General features: G+C 39.1%; 1 protein-coding gene across 1 annotated transcript in view; it reads right to left on the bottom strand.

Moving 5' to 3' along the window:
- Positions 1-6,225: 6,225 nt before the first annotated feature.
- Positions 6,226-17,713, bottom strand: part of C6H12orf54 (chromosome 6 C12orf54 homolog) — a 48,950-nt gene continuing 37,462 nt past the window's right edge. Inside the window, exons 8-9 of the mRNA XM_032348035.1 lie at positions 7,535-7,705; positions 6,226-6,435 (exon numbers count right to left, since the gene is read on the bottom strand). Of these exons, the coding sequence (XP_032203926.1) occupies positions 7,612-7,705 (94 nt within the window). The 3' untranslated portion in view covers positions 6,226-6,435; positions 7,535-7,611. The remainder of the gene's footprint in view (positions 6,436-7,534; positions 7,706-17,713) is intronic.

Raw genomic sequence — 17,713 nt, 5'->3', positions numbered from 1 at the left:
TGTAAATGGGTTTGACTCCTTAATTTCTCTTTCTTCTGTCTTGTTGTTGGTGTATAGAAATGCAACTGATATCTGTGCATTGATTTTATATCCTGACACTTTACGGAATTCCTCTACAAGTTCTAGCAGTTTTGGAGTGGAGTCTTTTGGGTTTTCCACATATAGTATCATATCATCTGTGAAGAGTGATAGTTTGACTTCTTCTTTGCCAGTTTGGATGCCTTTAATTTCTTTGTGTTGTCTGATTGCTGAGGCTAAGACTTCTAGTACTATGTTGAATAGCATTGGTGATAATGGACATCCCTGCCGGGTTCCTGACCTTAGTGGAAAAGATCTTAGTTTTTTCCATTGAGAATGATATTTGCGGTGGGTTTTTCATAGACGGCTTTGATAATATTGAGGTATGTGCCTTCTATCCGTACACTTTGAAGAGTTTTGATCAGGAAGGGATGCTGTACTTTGTCAAATGCTTTTTCAGCATCTATTGAGAGTATCATATGGTTCTTGTTCTTTCTTTTATTAATGTGTTGTATCACATTGATTGATTTACGGATGTTGAACCATCCTTGCAGCCCTGGAATAAATCCCACTTGGTCGTGGTGAATAACCCTTTTAAACTACTGTTGAGTCCTATTGGCTAGTATTTTGGTGAGGATTTTCGCATCTGTGTTCATCAAGGATATTGGTCTGTAGTTCTCTTTTTTGATGGGATCCATGTCTGGTTTGGGGATCAAGGTTATGCTGCCTCATAAAATGAGTTTGGAAGTTTTCCTTCCATTTATATTTTTTGGAACAGTTTCAGGAGAATAGGAATTAATTCCTTTTTAAACGTTTGGTAGAATTCCCCTGGAAAGCTGTCTGGCCCTGGGCTTTTGTTTGTTTGGAGATTTTTGATGACTGTTTCAATCTCCTTACTGGTTATGGGTGTGTTCAGGTTTTCTATTTCTTCCTGGTTCAGTTGTGGTGGTTTATATGTCTCTAGGAATGCATCCATTTCTTCCAGATTGTCAAATTTTTTTTGCGTAGAGTTGCTCATAGTATGTTTTTGTAATTGTTTGTATTTATTTGCTTTTAGATGTGATCTCTCCTCTTTCATTCATGATTTTATTTATTTGGGCCCTTTCTCTTTTCTTTTTGATAAGTGTGGCCAGGGGTTTATCAATCTCATTAATTCTTTTAAAGAACCAGCTCCTAGTTTCGTTGATTTGTTCTATTGCTTTTTTGGTTTCTATTTCATTGATTTCTGCTCTGATCTTTATGATTTCTCTTCTCCTGCTGGGCTTAGGGTTTCTTTCTTGTTCTTTCTCCAGCTCCTTTAGGTGTAGGGTTAGGTTGTGTACCTGAGACCTTTCTTGTTTCTTGAGAAAGTCTTGTACTGCTATATATTTTCCTCTCAGGACTGCCTTTGCTGTGTCCCACAGATTTTGAGCCATTGTGTTTTCATTGTCATTTGTTTCCATGAATTTTTTCAGTTCTTCTTTAATTTCCTGGTTGACCCATTTATTCTTAAGAAGGATGCTGTTTATTCTCCATGTATTTGGGTTCTTTCCAAATTTCCTCTTGTGATTGAGTTCTAGCTTCAGAATATTGTGGTCTGACAATATGCAGGGAATGATCCCAATCTTTTGATACTGGTTGAGACCTGATTTAGGACCCAGGATGTGATCTATTCTGGAGTATGTTACATGCACACCAGAGAAGAATGTGTATTCTTTCGCTTTGGGATGAAATATTCTGAATATATCTGTGATGTCCATCTTGTTCAGTGTGTCATTTAAGGCCTTTATTTCCTTGTTGATCTTTTGCTTGGATGATCTGTCCATTTCAGGGAGGGGAGTGTTAAACTCCCCTACTATTATTGTATTACTGTCGATGTGTTTCTTTGATTTTGTTATTAATTGTTTTATATACTTGGCTGCTCCCACATTAGGGGCATAGACATTTAAAATTGTTAGATCTTCTTGTTGGACAGACCCTTTGAGTATGATATAGTGTCCTTCCTCATCTCTTATTATAGTCTTTGCTTAAAATCTAATTGATCTGATATAAGGATTACCACCCCTGCTTTCTTCTGATGTCCCTTAGCATGGTAAATTGTTTTTCACCCCCTCTCTTTAAATCTGGAGGTGTCTTTGGGTATAAAATGAGTTTCTTGTAGGCAACATATTGATAGGTTTTGTTTTTTTAATCCATTCTGATACCCTGTGTCTTTTGATTGGGGCATTTAGCCCATTAACATTCAGGGTAACTATTGAGAGATATGAATTTAGTGCCGTTGTATTGCCTATAAGGTGACTGTTACTGTACATTGTCTCTGTTCCTTTCTGATCTACTACTTTTAGGGTCTCTCTTTGCTTAGAGGACCCCTTTCAATATTTCCTGTAGAGCTGGTTCGGTGTTTGCAAATTTTTTCAGTTTTTGTTTGTCCCGGAAACTTTTTATCTCTCCTATTTTCAATGATAGCCTAGCTGGATATAGAATTCTTGGCTGCATGTTTTTCTCGTTTAGTGCTCTAAATATATCATGCCAGTTCTTTCTGGCCTGCCAGGTCTCTGTGGATACATCTGCCGCCAATCTAATAATTTTACCATTGTATGTTACAGACTTCTTTTCCTGGGCAGCTTTCAGGGATTTTCTTTGTCACTAAGACTTGTAAATTTTACTGTTAGGTGACGGGGTGTGGTCCTATTCTTGTTGATTTTGAGGGGTTTCTCTGCACCTCCTGGATTTTGATGCTTGTTCCCCTTGCCATATTAGGGAAACTCTCTCCAGTAATTCTTTGCAATATACCTTCTGCTCCCCTCTCTTTCTTCTTCTTCTGGAATCCCAATTATTCTAATGTTGTTTTGTCTTATGGTGTCACACATCTCTCAAATTCTCTCCTCGTGGTCCAATAGCTGTTTGTCCCTCTTTTGCTCAGCTTCTTTATTCTCTGTCATTTGGTCTTCTATATCGCTAATTCTTTCTTCTGCCTCATTTATCCTAGCATTAAGAGCCTTCATTTTTTATTGCACCTCATTAATAGCTTTTTTGATTTCTCTTTTATTTCTCCAGAAAGGGCTTTTATATCTCCTAAGAAGGTTTCTCTAATATCTTTCATGCCTTTTTTGATCCCGGCTAGAACCTTGAGAATCATCATTCTGAACTCTAGATCTGACATATTACCAATGTCTGTATTGATTAGGTCCCTAGCCTTCGGTACTGTCTCTTTTTCTCTTTTTTGTGGTGAATTTTTCTGCCTTGTCATTTTGTCCAGATAAGAGTATATGAAGGAGCCAGTAAAATACTAAAAGAGTGGCAAAGACCCCAGGAAAATATGCTTTAACCAAATCAGGAGAGACCCCAAATCTTGGGGGGCAAGATAGGGGATAAGAGAGGTTCATAAAAAAAAAAAAAAGAAACAGTTAAAAAAAGAAAACAAATAAAAAATATAAAAAAGAAAAAATATATATATACTAATAGACTAGTTAAAAAACATTACAAAAGAAAAGGGTAAAAGTTAAAAAAAGTTTAGCAGAAGAAGAAAAAAAAAGATTGAAAAAAAATTAACTGCAAGACTAAAGAATCATGGGGAGAAAGTCATGAGTTCTGTGCTTTGCTTTCTCCTCCTCTGGAATTCCGCTGCTTTCCTTGGTATTGAACCTGCACTCCTTGGTAGGTGAACTTGGTCCTGGCTGGATTTCTTGTTGATCTTCTGGGGGAGTGGCCTATTGTAGTGATTCTCAAGTGTCTTTGCCCCAGGTGGAATTGCACTGCCCTTGCCAGAGGCCGGGCTGAGTAATCTGCTTGGGTTTGCTTTCAGGAGCTTTTGTTCCCTGAATGCTTTCCATAGAGTTCCAGAGGACAGGAATGAAAATGGTGGCCTCCCAGTCTCTGCCCAGAGGAGCCGAGCGCTCGGGGCTCCACTCCTCAGTGCGCCCTCAGAGAATAGCGCCCGATTACTCCCGTCTCCCTGGCCTCCGGCCGCACTCCAAGCTCACCGAGCCTGCGATCCGTTCAAGGTAACCCTGAGCTGAGCGCTCACTCCTGGACTCTGTCTCTGTAGCCGGCTTCCCTGTTCTAATACCTGTAAGCTCTGTGACACTCATACACCCCCTATCCTTCTGTGACCCTGTGGGACCTGGGGCCATGCTGACCCCGCGTGGGCAAAACCCTCCTTTAGCCTCTGGAGCGATGTCCCTCAGCGGAACAGACTTTTAAAAGTCCCGATTTTGTGCTTCATTGCTCCGCCACTTGCTGGGAGCCGGCCCCTCCCTCCGCGGTCTATCTTCCCGTCTCTTTGGATTCACTTCTCCGCCAGTCCTTTCAGAAAGTGGTTGGTTTTCTCTTTCTAGAATTGCTGTTCTTCTTCTCTTCGATCTCTCGTTGGAGCTGTAGGTGTTTGCAATCTTTAGATAAGCTATCTAGCTGATCTCCTGCTACCTAATGTAGTGTCAGCCTGCTACTTCTCTGCCATCTTGACCTCTCCCTTACTGTTGATTTTTAAAGAGTTCTTTGTTTTGGTTTATCTGATGAATCTTTGTAAGTATTTTCTTCCAATCCACTTGTCTTATTTTCTTGACTTTGAGAAGTAAAACTTTGAAGGTAACTCAATCAATACCTTTTTCATTTTTTGGAACTCTTGCCAATTCTAGATGTATTTTGTATTTTGCTATCTGTCAACCGCTATACATTTCTTACTGGAATTTTATATTTAACTGTTTTTGGAACTGGCAAAACCACTGAAATTTAAAAAAAAGATTTATTTGAAAGAAAGCAAGAATTGGGGAAGGGTACAGAGGGAGAGGGAGAGAAATTCTCAAGCAGACTCCCCACAGAGGACAGAGGCTGATATGGGCCTCAATCTCAGGACCCTGAGATCATGACTTCAGCTGAAATCAAGAGTTGACGTTTAACTGATTGAGTCACCTAGGTGCCTCCCCTGAAAGTGTTTTTAATACTGTTGGATTAACATGAAAATAGAAAGCATCCTTGTGTAGTTTCATTTTCAGTACAGCCCCAAAATTATGTGGTCATTTTATCATGTGGAAAAAACTCCATTGCTTTTGTAAAGTCTTTTTTTTTTTAAGATTTTATTTATTTATTTGACACAGAGAGAGAGAGAGAGAGAGAGATATCACAAGTAGGCAGAGAGGCAGGTGGAGAGAGGGGGAAGAAGGCTCCCTGCCGAGCAGAGAACCCGATGTGGGACTCTATTCCAAGACTCTGAGATCATGACCCCAGCTGAAGGCAGAGACTTTTTTTTTTTAAAGGCTTTTTCTTTTTTTTCCTTTTTTTTTTTTTTTTTTTTTTTTAGATAGAGAGAGATCTCAAGTAGGCAGAGAGGCAGGCAGAGAAAGAGGGGGAGGCAGGCTCCTTGCCGAGCAGAGAGCCTGATGTGGGGCTTGATCCCAGGACCCCGAGATCATGACCTGAGCTGAAGGCAGAGGCTTAACCCACTGAGCCACCCAGGTGACCCTGAAGGCAGAGACTTTAACCCACTGAGCCACCCAGGTGCCCACTTTTGTAAAGTCTTAATTAAAAAATCAAAATTTGTGGGGTACTTGGCTGGCTTAGTTGGTAGAGCATGCAACTCATGATCTTAGGGTTCTAACTTCAAGCCCCATGTTGGGTGTAGATCTTACTTTAAAAAAATCAAATTTTAACAAATACCAACTCAACATCAAACAAGGTAATGGATTTTTGAAAAACATATTTTGTTGCTGTAATGAATTCTTATTATTATTTTATTGGTGTTATGATTAATTTTCACTCCTGGGGTTAAATTCTGTGTTGTATAGTTTTTAGTATGTTATGTTCAGTTGATTATATTTTGTCTAGAAAAGAAAGAATTAAAAGCTCTACTTTCCCTGTCATGTAATATATACATTTTATGTTCAAAGGTCACCATCTTTGATAGAATCCTAAATATTTCTTCCTTGTAGGAAATATTTTTGGATGAGGTGGCTATTTCACAGTCTGCAGAATAGCTGTATGTTGGACTTGTAGACTGAGAACATTTAGATCACAGGATAATAAAAATGAAAGAAGCCTTCAGTATTTTCCAGTTACACCTCATTATTTACAGGGAAGGAGACTGAGGCCCACAATGCAGAGTAACTTAGACAAAGTCAGAATGGGTTTGTGATTTTATAACCATATCTTTTCCTAATCTGTTGTTTTATGAACCAAACTTGAACATCCAATCACTATATTCCACTACCCAGTAAGAATCAGTAAAGTAAATGTCTTTTATATCACATTTATTTTTATCAGTTGTTTGTTTGCTGGTTTCTTAGCTTGGCAGTTGTAATGTGCTTGTATATCATTCGATTTCCAAGTTCCCAGGTGCAGCCACAGATCCTGGCATCTCTGCCCATGAATATCACTTTCTCTTCTGGGCAGTGGTGATGTCTGCCTAATAACTTCTCCTTTACAGGCAACCAAAGCTGTGCCCTAGATGTCATAGTCACATGAATGAAAATGAAAGAAATTTGGTTCAGTAGGCAGGTGGCACTGCCATCATGACCCTATCCCCAGATATCCAACATTGAGTAAGGGAGGAGATGTGCTGGTTGTATACCTTCTTTCTATGTAGTGTTCACTCTGGTATCCTACATTGCTTCCTATGTTGTACTGAGAGAAAGGAAGCTCCCTGCCTTAAATTCTGAACCAAATTAAATTTTGAATGATGACAGAGGTTTTGTAAATATATCTATTCTTTAAGAAAGCTGTAACTTTTTGCCAAAATATTGGAACATTTTGTGAATTTTGCTAATATATGGGGAATAAATATGGGATAAAGTATTTGAGAGGGGGCTGGTCAAGAAAGTACACAGTTACTGTACTTAGACACATGCAGATGAGCCTGCTTTTCTTCATCACCCAGCACTCAGACTCTGTCTTGAAAGGAATTCCCAGTGAGTCCTAGGTCAGGCCAAATAGAGAGTGTGGCTAGCTTAGTATATGCCACAGGTGAGCATCTGAGACAGTCTTCTTTATATGATATTAGGTGTCAGATGAAACTAGAGAGTAGGGAACTTTGTCATATTCAAATGTCACTCAAGCAGTGCCTTTGAGCCCTCAATGGCAGCACACTCAAGTACTTTATTAATGAAAATTTTGACAATGGAGTCTATTATGGACCTACTGTGTTTAACTCTTGAGTCTGAATTAAGCCCCCAAAGTAATTAAAGTGTCCAGAGCACTTTCTAGAAGGGAATAATGGGCCTGACATTTCTTAGTATGGTTTTAAAATTTCCTACATTTCCATCTCTTTATCCTATACTTGTCTCTCCATGTTTTTCCCTATATAGGAACCATCCACACCTGATAAATTCTGACTCTCTGTATTGATCAAAGAGAATAAGAAACTGTGGCTTGATCCTTCCCTCAGCCTTCCACTCTCTTACTCCTTGTCCCATGTATTAGAGCACACCTGCTCAGTTTAGTGCTGCTCTGCCATGTTAGAGTGAGGACTCATTAGGCCTGGTTTTCTGTCTGTAGAAGAATGGGAAGAATGGAGCTAATGGAAAAGGCCATGTTGGCAAAATACCTGGAAGAAGCAGAAGAGGCCTTCCTTTCTTGATTGTAGGGCTAGGGTCCAGGGTAGCAAGCTGATTGATCAGAGAACTATCTTCTTAAGTTGTGGGAGTGGACCCTCGATGGCTGTTCTCCAGTGCTTCTCAAATTTAGGGCCATCCCAGAATCTGGAGGTCCAACACTTCTGTACCCAATAAGAGAAGGTTGTGAATATATGACGAAGAAAGATCCCATCCTCCCCACCCTCTCTTCCCTGGCCTCCACTGTCCTTAAGGATTTATTATCACATTCCACCAAGAATGGGCATCTCTAGCTTTGGAACTTGCAAATCTCTGATGATCATGTGGCCCACAGGACATAGCCTTTGCTGGGTCTTAGGAAATGGAGCGACATAGTTTATCAGAGCTTGTGTCTTCAACAGGAAAGTCAGGACAATTCTTCATGCTTGCCTCAGAGGAATATTAAAATTAAGTAAAATGTTAGGCCGAATATGTGTTTTTAAAGATTTATTTATTTATGAGAGAGCGAGAGAGTGAGAGAGAGGTGGTGTATGGGGAGGGGCAGAGGAAGAGGGAGAGAAGCAGACTCCACTAAGCACAGAGCTGGGCAGAGAGCTTAATACCATGACCCTGAGATCATGACCTGAGCTGAAATCAAAAGTTGGATACCCAACCAACCGAGTCACCCTGAATATGGTTTTGACAAAACTAAAGTGCTCCTCATATGTAAATGTTTACAATAATTACATTTAAAATATCACCTATATCACCTCATCACCTATGTCTTTATTGGAGAAGTGTCTGTCCATATCTTCTGCCCATTTTTTGATATGATTGTCTGTTTTGTGTGTGTTGAGTTTGAGGAGTTCATTATAGATCCTGGATATCCACCTTTTGTCTGTACTGTCATTTGCAAATATCTTCTCCCATTCCGTGGGTTGCCTCTTTGTTTTTTTGACTGTTTCCTTTGCTGTACAGAAGCTTTTGATTTTGATGAAGTCCCAAAAGTTTATTTTAGCTTTTGTTTCCTTTGCCTTTGGAGACATATCTTGAAAGAAGTTGCTGTGGCTGATATCGAAGAGATTACTGCCTATGTTCTCCTCTAGGATTCTGATGGATTCCTGTCTCACGTTGAGGTCTTTTATCCATTTTGTGTTGATCTTTGGGTACGGTGTAAGAGAATGGTTGAGTTTCATTCTTCTACATATAGCTGTCCAGTTTTCCCAGCACCATTTATTGAAGAGACTCCTCAAATTCAACACACACGAAACAGGCAAACATATCAAAAAATGGGAAGAAGATATGAACAGACACTTCTCCCATCAAGACATACAAATGGCTATCAGACACATGAAAAAATGTTCATCATCATCAGCCCTCAGGGAGATTCAAATTAAAACTACATTGAGATATCACCTTACACCAGTTAGAATGGCCAAAATTAGCAGGACAGGAAACAACATGTGTTGGAGAGGATGTGGAGAAAGGGGAACCCTCTTCCACTGTTGGTGGGAATGCAAGTTGGTGAAGCCTCTTTGGAGAACAGTGTGGAGATTCCTCAAGAAATTAAAAATAGAACTTCCCTATGACCCTGCCATTGCACTCCTGGGTATTTACCCCAAAGATACAGATGTAGTGAAAAGAAGAGCCATCTGTACCCCAATGTTTATAGCAGCAATGGCCACGGTTGCCAAACTGTGGAAAGAACCAAGATGCCCTTCAACAGATGAATGGATAAGGAAGATGTGGTCCATATACACTATGGAGTATTATGCCTCCATCAGAAAGGACGAATACCCAACTTTTGTAGCAACATGGATGGGACTGGAAAAGATTATGCTGAGTGAAATAAGTCAAGCAGAGAGAGTCAGTTATCATATGGTTTCACTTATTTGTGGAGCATAACAAAAAGCATGGAGGACATGGGGAGTTAGAGAGAAGGGGGCTGGGGTAAATTGGAAGGGGAGGTGAATCATGAGAGACTATCGACTCTGAAAAACAGTCTGAGGGGTTTGAAGTGGCAGGGGCGTGGGAGGTGGGGGTACCAGGTGGTGGGTATTATAGAGGGCACAGATTGCATGGAGCACTCAGTGTGGTGAAAAAATAATGATACTGTTATGCTGAAAATAAATAAATGAAAAAAAAGAATATTTAGATAACTAAATGTTTAAGGTACAGATTAAAACTTTAAAAAAAATAAAATATATGTAATTAAGAGATTACCTGTCAGTTATTCCTTTCATGGTTTTAGCACTGATCAGTTTAAAGTATAATGACCTATCATTTTAAGAGGAATTGTTTTTATTTCCGACTTTATGGCCAGCTGTCTGAAAAAGGACCAAATGCTTCAAACAGGGATCAGAGAGGAAGTTCATTTTCATTTCCTGGTTCATGAAGGACCATATCTGAAACATATCAAACTCTTTTTTTTTTAATTTTTTATTTTTTATAAACATATGTTTTTATCCCCAGGGGTACAGGTCTGTGAATCACCAGGTTTACACACTTCACAGCACTCACCAAAGCACATACCCTCCCCAATGTCCATAATCCCACCCCCTTCTCCCAAACCCCCTCCCCCCAGCAACCCTCAGTTTGTTTTGTGAGATTAAGAGTCACTTATGGTTTGTCTCCCTCCCAATCCCATCTTGTTTCATTTATTCTTCTCCTACCCACTATAGTCCTCTGGAGAACATGCTGCTGAAATCCTTCTTGACTATGTAGTCCTCTTGTTTCTTAGCTGTCATAATTGGAAAGTTATTCCTAATGTCTAAGTTAAATCTCTGGTATTATTGCCTGATCTTTTTTTACTCCTAGACTTTTCGTTTTTTAATCATGATAAGTGTAGTCTTTAATCCCCATCACCTATTTCACCCATTCCCCCATCTACCTGCCCTCTGGTAACCTTAATTTTTTTAAAGAAGATTCTATTTATTTATTTGACAGAGAAAGATCACAAGTAGGCAGAGAGGCAGGTGGAGGGCAGGGGGAAGTAGGCTCTGTGCTGAGCAGAGATCCCGATGTGGGGCTCGATCCCAGGACCCTAAGATCATGACCTGAGTTAAAGGCAGAAGCTTAACCCACTGAGCCACCCAGGCACCCCTAACATTCATTTTTTCCCCCTATAGTTAAGAATCAGATTCTTAAAAAAAAAAAAAAAAAAGAATCAGATTCTTGGTTTGTTTTTCTTTCTTTTTTCCTTTGCTTGTTTGTTTCTTAAATTCCATACATGAGTGAAATCATATGGTATTTGTCTTTCTCTGACTTCTTTTGCTTGGTATTATACTCTCTAGCTCTATCAATGTTGTTACAAATTGCAAGATGTTATTCGTTTTTTTTAGTCTTTTTTTTTAAAAGACTTTATTTATTTGACAGAGATCACAAGTAGGCAGAGAGGCAGGCAGAGAGGAGGGGAAGCAGGCTCCCTGCTGAGCAGAGAGCCCGATGTGGGGCTTGATCCCAGGACCCGGGGATCATGACCTGAGCCAAAGGCAGAGGCTTTAATCCATTGAGCCACCCAGCACCCCCAAGATTTTATTCTTTTGATGGGTTAATAATATTCCATTGTATATATGTACCACATCTTCTTTATCCAATCCAGTCTTTATCCAATGCAGTCGATAGACATTTGGGCTCTTTCTGTAATTTGGCTATTGTTGATAAAGCTGCTATAAACACCAGAAGGATGTGTCACTTTGAATCAGTATTTTTATATCCTTTGGGTAATATCTACCAGTGCAGTTGCTGGATTGTAGGGTAGTTCTATTTTTAGCTTTTTAAGGAACCTTCTCCTTTTTTCCAGAGTGGCTGCACCAGTTTGCATCCCCACCAACAATGTAAGAGGTTTCCTCTTTCTCTGCGTCCTTGCCAACACCTGTTGTTACTTGTGTTGTTGATTTTAGCCATTCTGATAGTTGTGAGTTGGTATCTCATTGTAGTTTTTTAAATAAATTTTTAAATTTATAGTCAATTTAGTATCTGGGCTCTCTACTCTGTTCCACTGGTCTATGTGTCTGTTTTTATGCCAGTACCATGCTTTCTTGGTGATCACAGCTTTGCAGTACAGCTTGAAATCAGGTAACGTGATGCCCCCAGTTTTATTTTTGTTTTTCAACATTTCCTTAGCGATTCGGGGTCTCTTCTGATTCCATACAAATTTTTGGATTAATTGCTCCAGCTCTTTGAAGAATACCGGTGGAATTTTGATCGGAATAGCATTAAAAGTATAGATTGCTCTAGGCAGTATAGACATTTTAATAATGTTTATTCTTCTGATCCAAGAGCATGGAATGGTCTTCCATCTTTTTGTGTCTTCTTCAATTTCTTTCATGAGTGTTCTGTAGTTTCTTGAGTACAGATCCTTTACCTCTTTGGTTAGGTTTATTCCCAGGTATCTTATGGTTCTTGGTGCTATAGTAAAGGGAATCGATTCTCTAATTTCTTTTTCTGTATTTTCATTATTAGTGTATAGGAAAGCCACTGATTTCTGCACATTGACTTTGTATCCTGGCATGTTGCTGAATTGTTGTATGAGTTCTAGTATCTTGGGGGTGGAGTCTTTTGGGTTTTCCATATAAAGAATCATGTCATCTGTGAAGAGAGAGAGTTTGACTTCTTCATTGACAATTTGGATACCTTTTATTTCTCTTTGTTGTCTGATTGCTGTTTCTAGGACTTCTAATACTATGTTCATCATCACTAGCCATCAGGGAGATTCAAATTAAAGCCACATTGAGATAACCTTACACCAGTTAGAATGGCCAAAATTAGCAAGACAGGAAACAACATGTGTTGGAGGGGATGTGGAGAAAGGGGAACCCTTTTCCACTGTTGGTGGGAATGCAAGTTGATGCAGCCTCTTTGGAGAACAGTGTGGAGATTCCTCAAGAAATTAAAAACAGAACTTCCCTATGATCCTGCCATTGCACTCCTGGATATTTACCCCAAAGATACAGATGTCGTAAAAAGAAGGGCCATTTGTACCCCAATGTTTATAGCAGCAATGGCCACGGTCGCCAAACTGTGGAAAGAACCAAGATGCCCTTCAATGGATGAATGGATAAGGAAGATGTGGTCCATATACACTATGGAGTATTATGCCTCCATCAGAAAGGACAAATACCCAACTTTTGTAGCAACATGGACGGGACTGGAAGAGATTATGCTGAGTGAAATAAGTCAAGCAGAGAGAGTCAATTATCACATGGTTTCACTTATTTGTGGAGTGTAACAAATAGCATGGAGGACATGGGGAGTTAGAGAGGAGAAGGGAGTTGGGGGAAATAGGAAGGGGAGGTAAACCATGAGAGACTATGGACTCTGAAAAACAATCTGAGGGGTTTGAAGTGGCGGGGGAGTGGGAGGTTGGGGTACCAGGTGGTGGGTATTATAGAGGGCACGGATTGCATGGAGCACTGGGTGTGGTGAAAAAATAATGAATATTGTTATGCTGAAAATAAAAAAAGAAAAAAATAAAATCAATTTAATTAACATATACTGTATTATTAATTTCAGAGGTAGAATTTAATGATTCTTCTGTGGCATACAACACCCAGTGCTCTTTACTTCAAGTGTCCACCTTAATGCCCATCACCCTCCTATCCCATCCCCTACTCACCTTCCCTCTAGTAACCCTGTTTGTTTCTTATAGTTAAGTGTCTCATAGTTTGCCTCCCTCTCTGCTTTCATCTTGTTTTATTTTTTCCTTCCTTTCCCCTGTTTATCTGTTTTGTTTCTTAAATTCCACATGAGTTAAATCATATGGTATTTGTCTTTCTCTAACTTATTTCACATACCTTCTAGTATACCTTTCACTTAACTAACTTATTTCACATACCTTCTAGTGCTGTCCACATGGTTGCAAATAACAATTTTTCATTCTTTTGGTGGCTGAGTAATAATCTATTATATTTATGTATACCACATCTTTATTCATTCATCTAGTGAAAGACATCTGAGCTCTTTCCATATTTTGGGTATTGTAGATATGGCTACTATTAACGTTGGGGTTCATTTGACCCTTTGATTCACTGTTTTTTTTTCTTTGGATAAATACTGAGTACTGCAACTGCTGGGTTTTAGATAGCTCTATTTTTTAACTTTTTGAGATACCGCCATACTTTTTTCCAGAGTAGCTGAACCAGTTTGCATTCTCACTAACAGCGTAAGAGGATTTCCCTTTCTCCACATCCTTGCCAACATCTGTTGTTTTTGAGTTGTTAACTTTAGAGCTTTTCCCCTAAGGTTAAGAACACATCAGGGATGTCCACTCTCACCACTGTTGTTCAATATAGTACTGGAAGTCCTAGCCTCAGCAATCAGACAACAAAAAGAAATAAAAGACATCCAGGTAGGCCGAGAAAAAGTAAAATTTTTACTCTTTGTGGACTACATGATATTCTATATAGAAAACCTAAAAGACTCCACCCCAAAATTGCTAGAACTGATATGGGAATTTAGCAAAGTCTCAGGCTATAAAATCAATACACAGAAGTCAGTTGCATTTCTATACACTAACAATGAGGCAGAACAAAGAAAATTAAGGAAGCGATCCCATTAACAGTTGCAACAAAAATCCTAAGATACCTAGGAATAAACCTAACCAAAGAGGTAAAGGGTCTGTACTCATCAAAGTTTTGATTTGTATTTCCCTGATGATGAGTGATGTAGAGCATCTTTTCATGTGTCTGTTAGGCATCTGTATGTCTTCTTTGAAGAAATGTCTGTTCATGTCTTCTGCCCATTTTTAAATTGGACTATTTGGTTTTTGGATATTGAGTTGTGTATGTTCTGTATATATTTTAGATAGTAACCCTTTTTCAGATATGTCATTTGCAGATATCTTCTCTCATTCTGTAAATTCCCTTTTAGTTTTATTGTTTCCTTTTTGTGCAGAGACTTTTAATATTTATTTATTTAATTTTGTTATCTTAGTCACCATAAAATACATTATTAGTTTTTGGTGCAGTGAAACTTTTTTTTAATGTACTGTTTTTCGGTTTTTAAAAAAAATTTCTTTTCAGCATAACAGTATTCATTGTTTTTGCACCATACCCAATGCTCCATGCAATACGTGCCCTCCTTATTACCCACCACCTGGCTCCCCCAACCTCCCACCCCCCCGCCCCTTCAAAACCCTCAGGTTGTTTTTCAGAGTCCATAGTCTCTCATGATTCACCTCCCCTTCCAATTTACCCCAATGTTTATGGCAGTGAAACTTTTTATTTTGATGTAGTCACGATAGTTTATTTTTGCTTTTATTTTCCTTTCCTCAGGAGACAGATCTAGAAAAATGTTGCTATGACCAATGTCAGAGAAGTTAGTGCCTTTGCTCTCTTCAAGGATTTTTGTGGTTTTAGGTCTCACATTTAGATCTTTACTCCATTTTTGGGGGGCAAGCAGGAGGAGAGGGGGAGAGAGAATCTTAAGCAGGCTCCTTAGCATGGAGCCTGAAGTGGCCCCAATCTCACAACACTGAGATCATGACCTAAGCTGAAATAAAGAGTTGGGTGCTTAACTGACTGAGCCATCCATGTGCCCCATATGTCTTTAATTCATTTTCACTTTATTTTTGTGTATGCTGACAGAAAGTGGTCTGTTTCATTTCTTTACATATAGCTGTCCAGTTTTCCCAACACCATTTGTTAAAGAGACCGTCTTTTTCCCATTGTATATTCATTCCTCCTTTGTTGAAGATTAATTGCTCATATAGTTGTGGGTTTATTTCCAGGTTTTCTATTCTATTTACCTATGTGTCTATTTTTGTTCCAGTACCATACTGTTTTGATTACTACAGCTTTGTAATTTAACTTGAAGTCTGGAATTATTATGCTCCCAGCATTGATTTTCTTTTTCAAGGTTGCTTTGGCTATTTGGGGTCTTTTGTGGTTCCACAAATATTAGGATTGTTTGTTCTAGTTCTGTGAAAAATGCTGTTGGCAGTTTTAAAATTTTTAAAAAATTTTTAAAATTTCTTTTCAGTGTTCCAGAATTCATTGTTTATGCACCACACCCAGTGCTCCATGCAGTACATGCCCTCCATAATAGCCACTGCCAGGCTCACCCAACCCCCTATCCTCCTCCCCTCCAAAACCCTGTTTGTTTCCCAGAGTCCACAGCCTCTCATGGTTTGTCTCCCCCTCCAATTTCCCCCAATTCACTTTTCCTTTCTCTCTCCTAATGTCTTCCATGTTATTCCTTATGCTCCACAAGTAAGTGAAACCATATGATGATTGACTTTCCCTGCTTGAATTTTTTCACTCAGCATAATCTCCTCCAGTCCCATCCATGTTGATGCAAAAATTGGGTATTCATCCTTACTGATGGAGGCATAATAATCCATTGTATATATGGACCATATCTTCTTTATCCATTCATTTGTTGAAGGGCATCTTGGCTCTTTGCACAGTTTGGTGATTGTGGCCATTGATGCTTGGAACATTTGGGTACATTTCACCCTTCTTTTCACTACATCTATATCTTTGGGGAAATACCCAGGAGTGCAATTGAAGGGTCATAGGGTAGCTCTATTTTTAACTTCTTGAGGAATCTCCACACTGTTCTCCAAAGTGGCTGCACCAACTTGCATTCCCACCAACAGTTTAAGAGGGTTCCCCTTTCTCCACATCGTCTCCAGCACATGTTGTTTACTGTCTTGATCATTTTGGCCATTCTAACCGGTATAAGGTGGTTTTGATTTGAATCTCCCTGATAGCTAGTGTGATGAAGATTTTTTCATGTGTCTGTTAGCCATTTGTATGTCTTCTTTGGAGAAGTGGCTGTTCATGTCTTCTGCCCATTTTTTTGACATGATTATTTGTTTTTTGTGTGTTGAGTTTGAGGAGTTCTTTATAGATCTTGGATATCAGCCCTTTGTCTGTAGTGTCATTTGCGAATATCTTCTTCCATTCCATGGGTTGCCTCTTTGTTTTGTACACTGATTCCTTTGCTCTGCAGAAGCTTTGATCTTGACGAAGTCCCAAAAGTTCATTTTTGCTTTTGTTTCCTTTGCCTTTGGAGACATATCTTGAAAGAAGTTGCTGTGGCCAACGTTGAATACGTTACTGCCTATGTTGTCCTTTAGGATTCTGATGGATTCCTGCCTCACGTTGAGGTCTTTTATCCATTTCTAGTTTATCTTTGTGTATGGTGTAAGAGAATGGTCGAGTTTCATTCTTCTACACATAGCTGTCCAATTTTCCCAGCACCATTTATTGAAGAGACTGTCTTTTTTCCACTGGATATTTTTTCTGCTTTGTTGAAGATTATTTGGCAATAGAGTTGAGGGTCCATATATGGGCTCTCTACTCTGTTCTGGTCTATATATCTGTTTTTGTGTCAGTACCATGCTGTCCTGGTGATCACAGCTTTGTAATAATTTCAGTCCAAAACCTATGGGATACAGGAAAAGTAGTCTTAAGGGGGAAATACATAGCCATCCAAGCCACCCTCAAAAAAACTGAAAAATCCAGATTACATCAGCTGTCTTTACACCTTAAAGAACTGGAGAATCAACAACACATTAAGCCAACCCCACACAAAAGAAGGGAAATAATCAAGATCAGAGCAGAGATCAGTGAGATACAAACTAGAGATACAGTAGAACGCATCAACAAAACTAGAAGCTGCTTTTTTGAAAGAATCAATAAGATCAATAAACCATTGGCCAAACTAATCCAAAAGATAAGAGAGAGGACCCAAATTAATAAAATTGTGGATGAAAATGGAGAGATCATGAATAACACCAAGGAAATAAAATCAATAATCAGAAATTATCAACAGTTATATGCCAATAAGTTAAGCAACCTAGATGAAATTGATGCATTCCTAGAAACCTATAAGCTTCCAAAACTGAATCAGGAAGAAATTGACAACCTGAATAGACCAATACCTAGTAACGAGATTGAAGCAGTGATCAAAAACCTCCCAAAAAACAAGAGCCCAGGACCTGACAAATTCCCTGGGGAATTCTACTAAACTTTTCAAAGAAGAAATAATACCTATTCTTTGGAGGCTGTTTCAAAAAATTGAAGAAGAAGGAAAACTTGCAGACTTTTATTAGGAAACCAGCATTACCCTGATCCCCAAACCAGGCAAAGACCCCACCAAAAAGGATAATTTCAGACCAATATCCCTGATTAATATGGGTGCTAAGATTCTCAACAAGATCCTAGCTAATAGGATCCAACAGTACA

This window comes from Mustela erminea, chromosome 6, assembly GCF_009829155.1.
Source record: "Mustela erminea isolate mMusErm1 chromosome 6, mMusErm1.Pri, whole genome shotgun sequence".
In the NCBI taxonomy this organism is placed as follows: domain Eukaryota; kingdom Metazoa; phylum Chordata; class Mammalia; order Carnivora; family Mustelidae; genus Mustela; species Mustela erminea.
This window is presented reverse-complemented; position numbering and strand designations above follow the sequence as displayed.